The sequence below is a fragment of the Brienomyrus brachyistius genome, chromosome 12 (genome assembly GCF_023856365.1).
Source record: "Brienomyrus brachyistius isolate T26 chromosome 12, BBRACH_0.4, whole genome shotgun sequence".
NCBI classification, from domain to species: domain Eukaryota; kingdom Metazoa; phylum Chordata; class Actinopteri; order Osteoglossiformes; family Mormyridae; genus Brienomyrus; species Brienomyrus brachyistius.
The window spans coordinates 8,545,689-8,560,474 of record NC_064544.1 but is presented as its reverse complement, the minus strand read 5'-3'; the positions used below and the strand labels follow the sequence as shown (position 1 = coordinate 8,560,474).

Sequence of the window (14,786 nt, the reverse complement as noted above, 5' to 3'; positions counted from 1 at the left end):
TTTTAAGTCAGTGAGTGACCTGGGAGGAGGGGACTCAGGGGGCCAATCAGCTTTCAGATTTGGCCAGTGCCCTTGTGGCTCCACCCCTGTAAACACCCCAACTTCCAGGTCAAGTCTCAAGGCAGGCACACTGTTATATTTCAGAAAAGGATGCTACGTGAAAGAATTTAGTACTTGGTGCTGACAAATTTTTACCCAAATTTTTATCAGCTGAAACACAGCCATTATGACGGGGGAAAAAATTACTAAAATGAACTTAAAATATTTCCTTTTTTTATTAAACAAGCATATATATGCACAAAGCTTGCTTATTTGAAAGGGCTAAATCGTGTTTACTTCCCTCCCTGGGTTTCCTAGTGCAGTTCTTGTACTCCATAAAATATGGAATTGAATGGAATCACTGTGCTTTCCTGTGATAGATGAAGAGCCGTAGAAAGTGGGAAAAATAAAGTGACGAATCATATCTGATGAAGATGTGACACTGAGGCACGCTGGACTTCTTCAAAGGCATTTATTACTGAAATACACACTCTTGAAATTTTTCAACGAAATGCTTCCTTGTTTATCAGGGGGAAAAAAAACCGGACAGCCCTAGACTCGACTCAGCCTGGACTCAAAATATCATTTACGAGGGGGGGGGGGGGGGGAATTCTCTTTATCGCATGTGCAATAAATACAAGAACCACTAATGAAAAGGACACTTTCAATAAGTGCCTAAGATGTAACGACAAAACCCCACTCTCACATTGTGGTACAAAAAACCTGCAGAAATACAAGAAAAACAAACCAAAAGAAAAATAAAACATCAACGAATGGAAGTAAGCATCACACATCAGGGTGCTCTGGAATGGCCCGAGATTCCCGGTTTCCCCAGAGCACAGGAGCGGGAAGGCAGTCAGTGAGCCAAGAGAATCCGAGGAGAAAAAAAAAAAAAAAAAAAAACAAACAACCTGGAGTTTTCCAGCTGCGACCTTTGACCCCTCTGAGAACATATATTGCACATTTTATATATCTCCAGACTAAGCATACCGAACCACACCGCCGCATTAACTCTGAAGACCTTCAATCTGAGCGGAGCACATTTTGACTCTCCATCACACACAAGAGAGCAGGTCTGTGAAAAGATAACCTCTACAATGGAACAAACAGAAATAATCAACACAGGCTGATGCCTAAAAGGGAGATGCTGAAGGTTAGAATATATATATATTTAGAAGTTTCTTTGCTTCAGATACTTCACAACTCAGAGCGTTTTTGCCCTGCCAGCAGCGGTTATGGCTCTTAACCAACAGGAAATTAATCCAGAAACTGCTGTCTAGCAACAGACACTCAGGTCAGGAAGGCTATACACTGTGATTTAACTTGGGGTACAGCTGGACAGATAATTGCTTAAAAAAAATCCTCTTTTCATGGATGCTTTGCCTTTAAGGCTCATTTTGGGTCTGCCAGCACGAAGGCTGGGCAGTGTGGTTTTCTTCATCCCAAAGAACTCTCAGCAGCTCCCATTAAGTTTAGTCCATCCAGGACACTTTGGCAGACGGTAAATCAGCACCAGCCACATCACTCATCAGCCAAAAGCGCAACATGCTCCATTCAGCGACGACAGGCTCTCCAGCCACCTTACGCTCAAGCGATGCTTTGTCTGGTGTTACGTTGGCACAGTAACAGAACACCACTCGACTTACCACCAATCAAAGAAGGGGAAGAGTTTCCAAGACAGCCATAAGGCCCACAGATGCCCAGGATTAGACCGTTTAGCACAAACATTTATTCTGGTCAACGACAAGGAGGTAGTGCCCATACCAGGACATCCTCCTTGGCAAACATTATACCAGAAAACCAGTGCCCAAACATGTTGTGAAACACCAAACGAATGGCTGATTACAGAACATCACACCACTGCTTAAACCTTCAGAGTGAAAAGTCATCTACTGACACAAGGCCTGTCGTGAGGACCAGTGTTAGAAGTTACTCAAGGAGGTTTGGCAGCTAGAGATTTCACCCCGGATGTCACAGCTTTGCAAATTACTTCCAGCTAGCAATTTCTCCACTGAGCATTGCAGCCAGTTCAAAGCAATACGTAGACTGTGTCAAATGAGCAGTCAAAATACTATTTTCACTAAGGTTGCCGTCAAGCCGCCTTTCTGGGCGTTTAATTAATAGTGCTTGGTGTAAAGGCAGTGGAACTAGGACGTCGGATGAAGTAGCATATGAACACGAAAGTCCACATTACAGTCGTCTGTAGATCCAGTGAGAAAAATGAACAGGAATGAGCATACGAACAGGAGGCTGTCCTTGTCTCCAGGCAGGTGCTGCACCTGAGTTCACTCTCGCTGCTCTGTTGGACTCTGAAGCGTCTGGCAAAGCTCCCAGGCCTTTCACGCTGAGATAACCCCAGCCTTCTCCAGAGATGCCCTCTACTCTCCCAACGCCTTTCATAACTCCGGCTCCCCTGCTAGCTAATTCGGATGATGAGCATGTGCATTGCCGAGAGAAGATAGTAAGGGTCATCCCACCGGCAGGTGGAGGCCGGGCCAGGGCGCCGGGGGTAGGTGAGCTGATGACAGACCGACCGGAGATGAGGGACTGAGCTTTATCTCTAGCTCTACGCTGGAGACCCGTCAGGTTTTATACGCCATTTCCTGTGACGTTTGGACCAGCGAGCAGCTTCTGCTTCGCACAGTGGCAAAGGATAAAATGGCTTACGAAATCAAAGCATTCGCACAGAAGTGTGATACGAAGGACAACACGGTAATGAGTGCCATCGTGGTGGCACTGTGGAAGCATGAAAAATCCACGAGGAGTCCTCGCTCCCAGTGTACCGAAAAAAAAAAAAAGTGTAATAATAATAAAATTAAATAAACATAAGTTAGCACCAACCTCAGCTTGTGGCAAGGAGGAGAGAACGAAGGTTTAGGAAAAACATCACCCCTCCCAGGTCCCCCTAGCTCATTTCCTCAAAGCTGAGGGCCCCTTTATGGTATTCAGAATACCACATCTACAAGGGTGGGCAGGCCCACAAAACACAACATCATCCAGCAGCCCAGAAGTTCTTTAATACAACAGCGCAAACCTCAGGGTCTGTTAATATTTATATAAATATTAATATAAAATTTAAAAGCCATACTAGTTTTTATTTTATTTTTTTTTACATATTGCAACAAGGCAAAATGGCTGTTTCACACAAAAATTTAAGCCTCTCATAACAGCTATAAATTGTGGTAGCGGGTCAACATTTTTGTTTTTATCAATAAAACTGATGAAAGCAGATAGGAGTAAATGTATGTTTGCACAGGTATGGATATTGAGCTGTTCTCAGGGTAGGGTGACATTAAACAATAGCCACCGACTGTCTGGTTATGAAAATTCACATTCTTTCCAAAGACATTTTAGAAAATGCGTGCCGCTGAAACTACTGGTGGTTTAAGACGGCCATCCAGTTTCTGAGAGCTGTCATTGTCGGCCCCTGCTGAGGTATTCCTGTATCAAGCTACAACTTCGGCAAATATCACTAGATAATTGTTCGCTGACGATACCAACGTGACATACACTTCCAAAAAGTCACGTGCCAGGCGTTCCATCGTAGATCTCGGTACACAATAACGCCTAAGTGGCCTCGGCGACTCACGAATCATTGCACCTCTCAGGTCCACTGTGGTAAAAAACAAAGAGCATTTGGGGCCTAGCCAGGAATTTCCAAAAACGGTTCAAAGGAACAAGCAACACCAGGACTGCTCGCTTCAGCTAGGGCTGCACTATAGGAGACGAGGTCGGCGCGCAAAGGACGGATGAGCTAACGGCCGAATACGCCAGGCAGCTGAAAGGAAACGCCAGAACTACAGTCCGGAAATAAGCAGCTCGTAAGTGGTGCTGCAGGCTGTCAGCAGTCTTTCTTCAAGGTGTTCCGCAAAACACAATAAATTACAAATCAGAGCACTCAAATTTAAATATGCACCTCGATTTTGGAGGAAAAGAAATACCAGTTTTAAAGAATGACTCCGCAAACCTCTGAATTTCATTTTCTTGATAACTTAAATAAAATATATATTTTAATTATACATAGTCCAGCACTGAAGGTTGTGCCTCTGTTTCCCTTCATAAAGGGTGGCCATTTAATGCTGTATGAGAGAGTATACTGACCAATCACAGTACTCTTGATTAGTATACACGATGATCAATTTTATATCAAGTTGCGTTTTTCTAAGAACCTTCCAGAATGATTTGCTGATCTCCCGAAGCAATATAAAATCAGAAAAAAAACTGTGTATAGCATTGCAAAGGTTTTGAGCTACAAAAGAATGAAAATATGGTTTCAATCCCCATCTAGACAATTCAATAATTTAAGAGCTTTCTATATAAGGCCTTGTGATTGTTTGAGAACATAATTTCAGTGTTGACATTCAGACAGCTTCCAACCAATCACGAAGGAGGACTGTCAAGAGTATGGGCCGAGATTTTGGTAGTCGTGGGGAGAGAAAGGGAGTGGACAAGAAACGATGCTGCAAATATCAAGGGTGGTGCAGAACATCTTCTGGGAGAAGAGGACTTCTCCATTATTCTGACAGGCTGCTTGGCATGTCAAAGCATCTTATAAGAGGAGAAAGTTGAAGCACAATGAAACCCAGTATGTGAATACTAAAAACAGACGCTTGCCTTTTCAAGACATGAGGAAACCAGAGGCCAACACATACAAGAGAACACAGGTTAAAAAAAAAAAAAAAAAAAACACGACAATAATAATAATAAAATAATACACGTCAAATAGACAAAGCTAACTTTGAGCTGGGTGTTAATGCTAAGGAACAAAGTTGTTCTGGAAGCTTTCTTAGACAAAAAAAAATAGTTTATCCAAGTCGTGAAACATGAGCTGGTATACATTTCACATTAAATTTCCACAAGAACTAAAAAATAAAAAAAAATAAAAAAAACACCCCTTTCGTTCATGACATTGCCATTTGACAACGCACGCATATTTCCAATAGCACTTCTGGAAAACATACCTAAAACTCTCTGACCTCATTTTTTATGTACAATATTGGAATATAGAACATAAATTACTACTTTTTTCAAATTCATCCTATTCACAAACGGGTCAAAGCAACAACCAAAACAAACAAACAAACAAAAAAATAAAAATAAAAAAAAAAATCCTGGAGACGTTACAAAACTCCGACAGTTTAGAAATTGTTATATTTTTATATATAATTATATATACTTTCTGTGCTCCAAAGACTTGAGAAGTGTAACCTGAAGGGGCTTGTTGAAAGCTTCTCCAGCCCACGTTGTTGGTGTCAGAGCTGACATCCATGCACCGGAAAGGCAGGGAGATGGAAGGGGAGTTTGGGTATAAAAAGCGGTAACCTCCTTGCTATCTTCTCATCCGTTTGTAAACAGAATACCAGTAGTGTCTGAGCGGCTCTTCTCTCTTCTGTACAAAAGTATAAATATCTTTATTCTTCCTCATTGTTCACATAACTAGGAGGTAGAGGACGAAAATGGATGTTTTCATACCCCTCAACACTGAGGACCCCAAACCCTGGCGGGCTACCTGCCGTTGGGCTACGCTGGTGTGCCATTCAGCCTGAGTGTAGCCCCAGGACCGTAATCGTTTCAGTTCATGAAGCTTTCTCCGTCTTGGGGGGCAAAAACAACCGACCTGTCCATCTACAGCAAATCCATTTTAGGTCTGTAATGAAGCAGGAGAGGAGATTTCTGCAAGAGAGGTGAACGCAATAAGCGGGAGGGCAAGCAAGTGGCAAAGGTTTCAGTTAAAAACAGAGCAGATACTTTAACAGATACAAAAATGTAATTTACATGATGAATTAAGAGTCTTGGCCTGTAGATCATACAACTAGGATGGCTACTTTCAGCAGAGGAACACAACCAGTGGTAATTTCCAGTTTACAATCTGGCCTCATTCTCCTGAGCAGCAGCTTTATACGCACTTCACGCAACCCACCTCACCCGCTTCCGGAAATTTCCATATGCAAAGCAGAAGAATAGAACTTACACTAATGAACTCATTTCTCCAAACATATGGGACATTCCACACCATTACCGGCCCTGCATGAATCAACTCTGGAACTGAACTCCATATGGTTCTTTATGGGTTTCACTCACTCACACACACACAATGCATGCCGTTTAAATCCCTTTCAGCCATTCAAATGTTGCCGCCACGCATTCATTACCTTAAATCTCCATCTTGTCACAACTACGAATTTCAACGTGTGGTCCTTGCCCAAGATCTCCTCGTTGCATAAAATGTCCAGCTGATTGAGACAAACAAATTTAGCAAAGATGTGGCAGCTTCACGAATCGGCAAAATCTTTACAATGCAGTGAAATTAAGACTGAAGGCTTCAGACGGTTAACATTTCTGGCATGTTCTTTCCCCATGAAGATTAATTTGCTTCTATTTGTACTTCCTGAGGTCACGATGATGGTCCAACCACAGAAGTGTTGCGGTCTAGGCTCTCTATCAAAACTTCCCCTTAAAATCCTAGACACCCCCTGGTCTGGACCCCTTTTGCTGCTTACAAGTGCTGGCCAGCAATAAGCCCTCCTGTGCAGTTAACCCCTATATCATGTTTCATCACCAATGTGTAATCAATACTTTCAGTCCTCAAAGAATTTTTTTGTATGGCACTTTCACAAGATAGACAGAACGAGCTTGTTTCACAAATGTCAGGGGACAAAAGCTCATGCAAAATGAAGCAGAAGAAAGTCCTTTGAATATCAGACGGAAATACTTTAACAGTGAAAATTTAGACAGCCAACACAGTCAAATGTACAAAAAGAGCAGCCCTGAGAGATTTATTTTTGACTAATCAAGTCATAAATGAGGGGTTCGGTTTTGACCAATCAGGTTGTAAATGAGGGTTTCGATTTTAATCAATCAAGTTGGATGAAGGACCTTCACTTAGGGCTCTTACAAAAGGCAGCAAATGAATAATGGCTGTATCATCTCCCGCTTTTGTATTGTGCCTAAATCAGCTCACTTGTAACGCGCCAGACTAATGAGCGGTGTGCGTCGAGCCGGGGGCCAGCCGCCGAGCGCTCCCGAGGGAGACGCCCACGCTGTTTCTGGTGGGCGGCACAAGAAAAACGAGCAACAACAAAATGGAGATGATTCGCCGTGGCCTGCAGACGCGTGGTGATTTTCCATGCCGCCGCCTTTGACAGAAGCAGGCAGCCGGTCATTTTCCCAGAAATCGCATTGGGGAGATGAAACGTAGCTACCAGCCTAAAAGAGCAGGATCACGATGGGATTGGGGAAGCTCATCAACACCTATGATTGACAGGAGACTAGGGCCAATTGGAAAAGGGAGTCCGAAGACTCGCGCGACATGAGGAGCTGAGTTCTAACTGTAGAATAGCGAAAGCAGTGGCCAGCAAACGCGGCGAGGTGGTACCTCGTTAAAGGAGGTCAGGTTGAGCTTCTTGGCGATGAACTTCTTGAGGTGCAGCACGGTGGCCTGGGCAGAGCAGCGGATCCACTTCCTCTTCAGGCCCCGCAGCTTGCTGCTGTTGCACTCCAGGCAGATGCTGACCTGCAAGGCGGCCGGGCTGGTTAACAAGCACGGGCTCCTCCTTGCCCATTTCCATGGAAACCAGGTCACATGACTGGGTGCCACACCTTCCCGGCCAATCACAGCAAGACGGATATAGGATATACGCCTAAGTAGTGTGACATGGTTAAACACATTCCTACAAAAAAAGAAAAAAACATTCCGCTGGAGCCTCCCAAAATTATGAATAGAATTAGGGAGAGCAAGGGGGTCATTGAGTTCAGATGGTACATTTGCATCCCTTTAGGAATTAACGGCTGGAAGTGGCCACTCTCTGATACACACATGCAGTACGTCTGAGGGATGCAACGGGCCCAGCACCATTTGAATTCAAGCACACTTACAAACAGTGCGAGAAAAGGATCTGTGCAGAGTGAACTGATCTGAAGTTAATGCGGCAAGAAGTATAGGAGGATGATCGGGGCAGGGGGGGGTCAGTCAAGGGCCCCCTCTACTGTAACAGGAACCGATTATCATGGCAGCAACACAAGTCATTCTGTCTTGTGTGATTAGATTTAAAGGCTCAGAGTGATACACTAGGACAGGACACTCACTTGAAAAACGTGATTTTTTTTTCTTTTTATATGGATAGATGGATGGATGGATGGAAGGACAGACGGACACGGACCGTATATTGGGGGCCCCAGCTGAATGCTGATTGGAGTGTCCCTCCCCTGTCACTCACAGATTCGAAACCTAATAATATTTGCCTCTTTGTATGAATAACGGCCCATCGTAGGCCACTCCCATCGCCCTTAAAAAAAAAAAAAATCCTAGAATTGGCCCGATTATACATGAGAGAGAGAGAGAGAGACAAGGCAGACAAGGCAAATTTTCACATACTGTTTCTTCCAGAAAGCTAAAGGGCAAAGACTGACAATGGTGCGCAGGGAGAATAGAGGAGAGGATTTGGTTATATAATGAAGGACGGGCTGATCACGGCACTGCAGCACATCCCAGCCGGCCAGGGTGTCAAAATTACAGAACGGAGTGAAAGAACAGCGCCGTAAACAAATCCACACGCGGCTGCAGAGCACAAAGCGAAAAGCACATAAATAAAGGTCGCGTGCGGAGACGAAAGCGGGCGGCCGCGTGTCCAGGCAGCTGGGGCGTTCTTAATGAAGTACCTTAAGCAACCAGAGAGATCTGGCTGTTTTATTGGCTCCTGAGACATTGGAACCTGCATGGTTTGCTTTAAAATGACTTGGATGTTATGTGGCTTCAAATTACTCAAGTGGAATTACAGCAATAGTATATATATATATATATATATATATATATATATATATAAAGCTCATTACCTCCATTCAAATTGTGTCATCGGGAGAAAGACTCCCTGTATATTTACACTCTGCTTCAGATAGAGTTCATTAGTTATAATTAACCATGCGACTGCTCACTTATGGGCCAAAGACTGTACACCCCGCACCCACTGACTAGGCCCCACCCCCATGCGAAGCACAACATAGGCGGACCCTGACTGGCAGCATAAATAAATAAATTAATTTAATTGAATTAATTATACTCCTTTATCATTAAAGCATCAGCATTAGTGAGTAAGCTACACCTTTCACGTAATATAATCCCACTGCCGCCCGGAATGCTGCGACTGCGAGGATTAAGCCGCGTTTATTTGACAAGTCGACTACTGATACTGTTACACAGGAGAATAACAATTATATGGCAAATGAGAGGCTAAACGGTGGTTTAAGATGCTGCCTGCGTGTGGGATTATGTAAAGCAGACAAAATGTCGGGGTCTCTCGAGGTTTACAGAGTATGACACGTTGCCCTCATTTTCAGGAAAGACGTCACCATCGACGTATTGCCTTTGAAAAGCTTTTAAGAAAATCTTTGTGTAAAGCTACATGGCACATCTGTGCGTAAATAAAAACTTTGTAAATGATATGATGAAACTATTCCCCACCTTTCAGCTCCGGCATTTCAAATTGATATTGCCGTCGCGCTTTTTCCCCACAATCCACGGCCAAAACGCGGCCTCGTCGGCAGCCCCTACCTGTTCGTCGCTCCTGTGGTAGTCGTTTTCCTCCTCCTGCTTGTCCTCGCCGGGTTCCTTGTTTGCCGCGTCCTCAGTCTTCACGTCCCCTGTGCCCGTGGTACACGGATGCAAACGTTAAGCTCGTTGAGGCCCCGAATGAAGATGGGCTCATGTGACCGGAACGTACCAACATATCATAATACTGACACTGCTCCTGTGCGTGCGGTACAAACATCAGCATAACTAACTGCATATTCTAATTGAGGAGCTATGAGAATCTAGGATATTACTAATAAATACAGCTCAGTAATGCTTCTTATTTTAATCAAGGGGGTTAAATGGAGACTGGGTTTAAATACCAGTGCCCTATCCCCTCTACAGCGCCCCCTATAGCACATGAGGTGAAAACGAGAAGCAATGGTTCTGATCTGTCTTTCACCAGGGAGGTATAAGGGCTGCGATGCTCATTTCTGGCCGAGTCCCTCCCCTCACCGGAGCTGTGATTATATCATTAAGAATTACGCCCTCGCTGGCCATTAACGGAGGGGGGGGGGTGGCTGGACTTAAGCAGTATAACTGCCTAATTACCATTCACATAACTGCGAGGGAGAACACAGCACTGTTCTCCAAAGGGGAGTTATGATGATTGTGGTTTTCCTTCTCACTGAACAACAGAAGTAAAGGATTATGGGAATCGAGGCAGGCCACACCGCGACGCGACTCTAAGACGGCTTTGCTTTAACCTCCTGCATCGCGCCTGCCAGGAACCCAATAACTGCCGCACTCCCATCACTCGCCGTGGAAAAATTCCTCAATAAGCCTCCGTTGCGCTATCAATTTGCTATCTGTTGTTTTGCTGGAATCTTTCTTTGCCGCCTGTTCCTGAAATTGTAACGCAGGGACCTTATACTACACTAAACACGAAAATGAATCAAAGCTCCCACTGACTGATGGATTTGCTAATCTAATCTAAAAGACAAATTGCATTTTTTCCCCACTCCTGCGCTCACCCGTTTTAGCGCGACGCACGTTAAATTGGAGCACTTAAGCCATTAAAGCCCTATTTATCAGGATCTTGTTGATTTTTCCCAGCATGCTCTATGAACATCATCTCAGATTGTATCCACCCCGGCACAGAAGCTGCTCATACCATCCTTTCACAATTAAGTCAATTAATAATACTGCTTTGGTAGGTTTCCCTTTGGATTGAAAAAGGTTTGATCTTTGCATCAATGTAGAAATATCCTGAAGATTGCTTGTGCGACTGCCAAGAGAAATCTTACTTTGAAGTACCCCATAGCTGATCTGTAATGCAGAAATACCCGTTTATGTACCTGGATACTGACCGTTAGCCTTTTCGATTTCGGAACTGTGTTAATAAAATTCTCATCTCGGACCTCAGTCTCCAAGGCCGACATGACAGCAGTATAACCCAGCCAGGATTACAAAGAATTCACTCCCAAGCTAAAGCCTATGGGAGCAATAATACCGATTCTGGTACCGGTAGAAACCCCCCTGTTACGGAGACTGAGCAGGGAATGGGGTTTCTCGCGGACTCTCATTTCAGGGTGGCCTTGGTGGGGCGAGACTCCACTGAGAAATCTGCACTTACAATGCCGAGAACTTTTCAGACTTGGTTACGGAAATGGAAACCCAATAGGGGGAAGCCGCCGTGAGAAGGGGACGGGCGGAAGAGGGCCGTACCATTACGCTGGTCGTCGAGGGGTGGCTTCAGGCTGCACAGCTCGCCCTTGGCATCTCCCGGCACCTCCATCCCCAGCTTCTGGTAGAACTCCCTCTGCTTCTTCATCTCCGCTGTGGAAAGACAGACACGCCACATCAGAACACCTTCTCAGGCTTTCTGCTGCTCTGGCTCACCCAGTGTGGACCCCGAGAGTCAGCGTGGGACAGGCCCTCTCAGCAGATGAAACTGGGGGACTTGGTGGCAGCCATTTTGAGCAAATAAAAGCATGTTCCCATGAAACATATATGCTAAACCTGTGGTTTTTTTTAATAACTTTTATTTTGTTAAAAAAAAGCAAGGCCACTAAAAATAGCCCCAAGAGAAATAACTTATACAGAGCACATGGACTTGTGTCAAACTATCATAACAGCAGAATTAGCAAAGCTGATGGTCCATGACGGATCATGACAGATCATTATAAGAAAACCCTACAATCTGCGAAGAGATGGAACCGGTGTAAGGAATGAGATGAACAAACATGCAGCAGATGTCCAAGGTGACATCAACGCACACACTCACCTTCTTGAAGTCCAGGTACCAGTTTGTACACAATATCTTGCATCGTTCGGTCATGGCTGGAAGAGATGGGTAAAAACCTTAAATTAGGACTCCGGATCAGAACACGGTCTGTCTGCGTCCAAAATTATATTCTGCAAGCATGCATCCATCTCTCAACACTGCTCACCCAGAACTGTGTTAAAGACTGGATTATCCCCGGAAGTGGAAATGCTATCTAGGATAGGGAGCCCAGGCACCTCTTCACCTTATCACATGTTTTTTGAACTGTGGGAGGCAACTAGACTTTTCATAGGACACTGACACAGCGGGTAGAGATCATGCCACCTCCACACACACACAGGTTCAGACTGGCCAGCCTGGGGGTGCGAGGCAACAGTGCTACCTAATGAGCCACCGTGCCCCCCAGTCTGTAAACACGGGAGCGCCGAAATAAACGGAAAAACGCACGTATCCAATAACAGCCTTTTCAAAATGTCAAGTAAGAGCACACAGAAGGCAAGCAGGTACAGCAGAGCTCTGAGACTTTTCTCACCGCAATCACATCTTAAATTTGTGTACAGGCTTTCGGTCCTGTTATTGCAGTTTCTGATCCCTGTGCAATCATGACGGGGTGACCTCCGAGGGGGGTGGGAGGAAAGCTCAGGTCAAGCGAATGTTTACCTCTTCAGGCTAGACCTTCACCTCCATACCTCAAACTGGCATCTGCCCCCCTGGGTAGATTCTGCGCCCGCCCCATAGCACATCCGTCATAGGAAAAGGTGACACTGCACGTTGACGGTGTTGGGCGGACGACGCCCAGAGCGACACAGCCCCGTTTGCTGGCGTGTTTTTCTGGCATGCGTGTCGTGTATCTGCACGGGTGAACATGAAGAGGCCTCCCAGCTGGATCATTCACACCCACGTCTGCCATCCTACGGTGGTCCCCGGCTCCTTACTCTTCTCTGACAGCAAAGACAAATGGCGGGTGTTCATCCTCTCCACCCCCCGAGCAGACCAGCCTGCCCGCTGTCTATAGATGGTACCGCTGACCAGGCTCCTAAAAACAGGCCCCCGGGGTGATTTCCGAGTCCAATGTGAGTGGTTATCTGGCAAGTCACGACAGGCCTGCGCTACGCAATCCAGCCCCCCGGCCCATAAGAGCTCAGGGATACTTCACATTAGGGTTCAGTGACCCGCCCCCCCCCCCCCCCAGTAGCGATCAGAGAGCCCCCCATTAGAGTTTACCCCCACCTCCCACCCCCATTGGCTCAGGGACCTTGCTAAAAGTGCCATAAAATGTCAGGGATCCCCATAAAATGATGATCGACACGTTTCACCATTGTCACAACGCACAGGTGAACAGTTTTAAACATCCTCCACCCCAAAAAGCTCTTCAAACGCCGGTTAAAACCAGCTGCTGACCACACAGTGTAATAAACATGGCAGGTAGCAGAGTCGCTACGGCCAATCACTGTCCATCCCAGCTACTAAATACAGCAGAGATTAAACAGACGGGTGCTTACGGCTTGCCAAAGCACACACCACTGAATAACGGCGCAAAAACAAAACGAGTCTAAATAAAAACACGGCGGCAGGCCTCCAGAGCGCCTCGGGGCGGCTGGTGCCCCGGGGGCCTGCCACACAGGAAGAGGCGGCCTTTGTCTCCTGATCACGTCGCCTTTCCTTGATTAAACGAGCCTGGCGGCATCCCAGGACCTCCAGAGGAGGCATCTCTGCGAAGACGAGTCAGCGGTCGCCGTGCGGCAGGGGCACGTACAAAAATAGACCTTTCATTTATTAATTTGTGTGCAACTGTGGTTTAATTATCTCCGACGCCAGAGAAATATGCATACCGGGGGAAGTTGGGGCTCTATAAAACCACCCGCGGCACAACTTTTTGGACGGGCGCATCATCGGCGCCAAAGCCGTTAAAAGGGCACCTGGTGTGTCGTGGCCGGCTGCTGCAAACACCGGCGCATGTAATGCGGCGGAGATTCCAGAAACATGGATGGAGTAAGACCAATGGAGCGGTTTGCCCACAGGTACTGACAACGGGGCAGATCCTCTGACCCGTCTGCTATCGTCCCGCCCGCCGGACGCGCAGATCTGAAAGTTCCACTCCATCTAGGCTCGGCAGGAGAGGCTGCAGTCAGACAGGCGAGGCAGGACGGGGCAATAGGCGACGGAGGAGGAGCCAGCCGACTGACTGCTGGAAAAGACCCTGCGAGGGTCTCTGTGGGACATCCTACCTCGGGACGGGCAGGAATTACGGAAGCGGATTAAAAATAGACCGGCGTAGTGAGAGGGCGTGTGCGCATGCGTGTATGCGCATGTGAACGGAATGCGTCTCAGACGCTATGATACTTTTCATTAAAGCCCCCCCCCACCACCACCACCAGCACGCACAAATGATGCTGTCAGACAGACTACAAGCCGAGCAGGTGGCAAGGGAGCCAAAGGGCGTCATGGGGCAATCCTGCTGGGCTAGAAATGTCAGCACGAGTCCCGAGTCTAGTATGGTGCATCAGCCAGGTCCTGCAGGTGAGCTATTAGGGGGGAGGGAAAAAAACTGCTAAAACTTTTTAAAATGTTTACAGGAAAAGTCTGGATGGGGTCCAGGGCCGGCTGCCGATTGGCCAGCAGAGAACTGGCCAGCCGGTGGGGTGTCGGTGCACAGACGGCGTACTGGGAGGGTGCCGACTCCCATCAAGCTCAGCAAGAGAGTCCACCTGCCTGACAGGAGCCCCCGGTGACCAGGGGAGGGGCGCTGAGGTTAACATTCTTTAAGCTTCTAACAGAAAGAACAGTCACACCGGCAAATGGTGGGGATGCTGTCATGTTAGTGCAGCTGTATAATTTATAAACTTCACTGTCGGGGTGGGTACAAAGGTAACAAAATAATGTCTGTGATAAAGTGACAGTTCTGTGCAGGACTGGGGGAGGCATGGAGGTGTAGACAGGGACATTGCGCCCTCT

At 46.4% G+C, this 14,786-nt stretch overlaps 1 protein-coding gene across 6 annotated transcripts in view; it reads right to left on the bottom strand.

Moving 5' to 3' along the window:
- Nucleotides 1–497: 497 nt before the first annotated feature.
- The window catches only part of LOC125704793 (polycomb group RING finger protein 3), a 41,628-nt gene continuing 27,339 nt past the window's right edge, over nucleotides 498–14,786 (bottom strand). For all 6 annotated transcript variants that reach the window (XM_048970811.1, XM_048970814.1, XM_048970816.1 and 3 more), the window contains exons 5-10: nucleotides 11,832–11,887; nucleotides 11,273–11,383; nucleotides 9,587–9,675; nucleotides 7,415–7,552; nucleotides 6,192–6,272; nucleotides 498–5,712 (exon numbers count right to left, since the gene is read on the bottom strand). In XM_048970811.1, coding sequence (XP_048826768.1) covers nucleotides 5,665–5,712; nucleotides 6,192–6,272; nucleotides 7,415–7,552; nucleotides 9,587–9,675; nucleotides 11,273–11,383; nucleotides 11,832–11,887 — 523 coding nt within the window. In that variant the 3' untranslated portion in view covers nucleotides 498–5,664. The remainder of the gene's footprint in view (nucleotides 5,713–6,191; nucleotides 6,273–7,414; nucleotides 7,553–9,586; nucleotides 9,676–11,272; nucleotides 11,384–11,831; nucleotides 11,888–14,786) is intronic.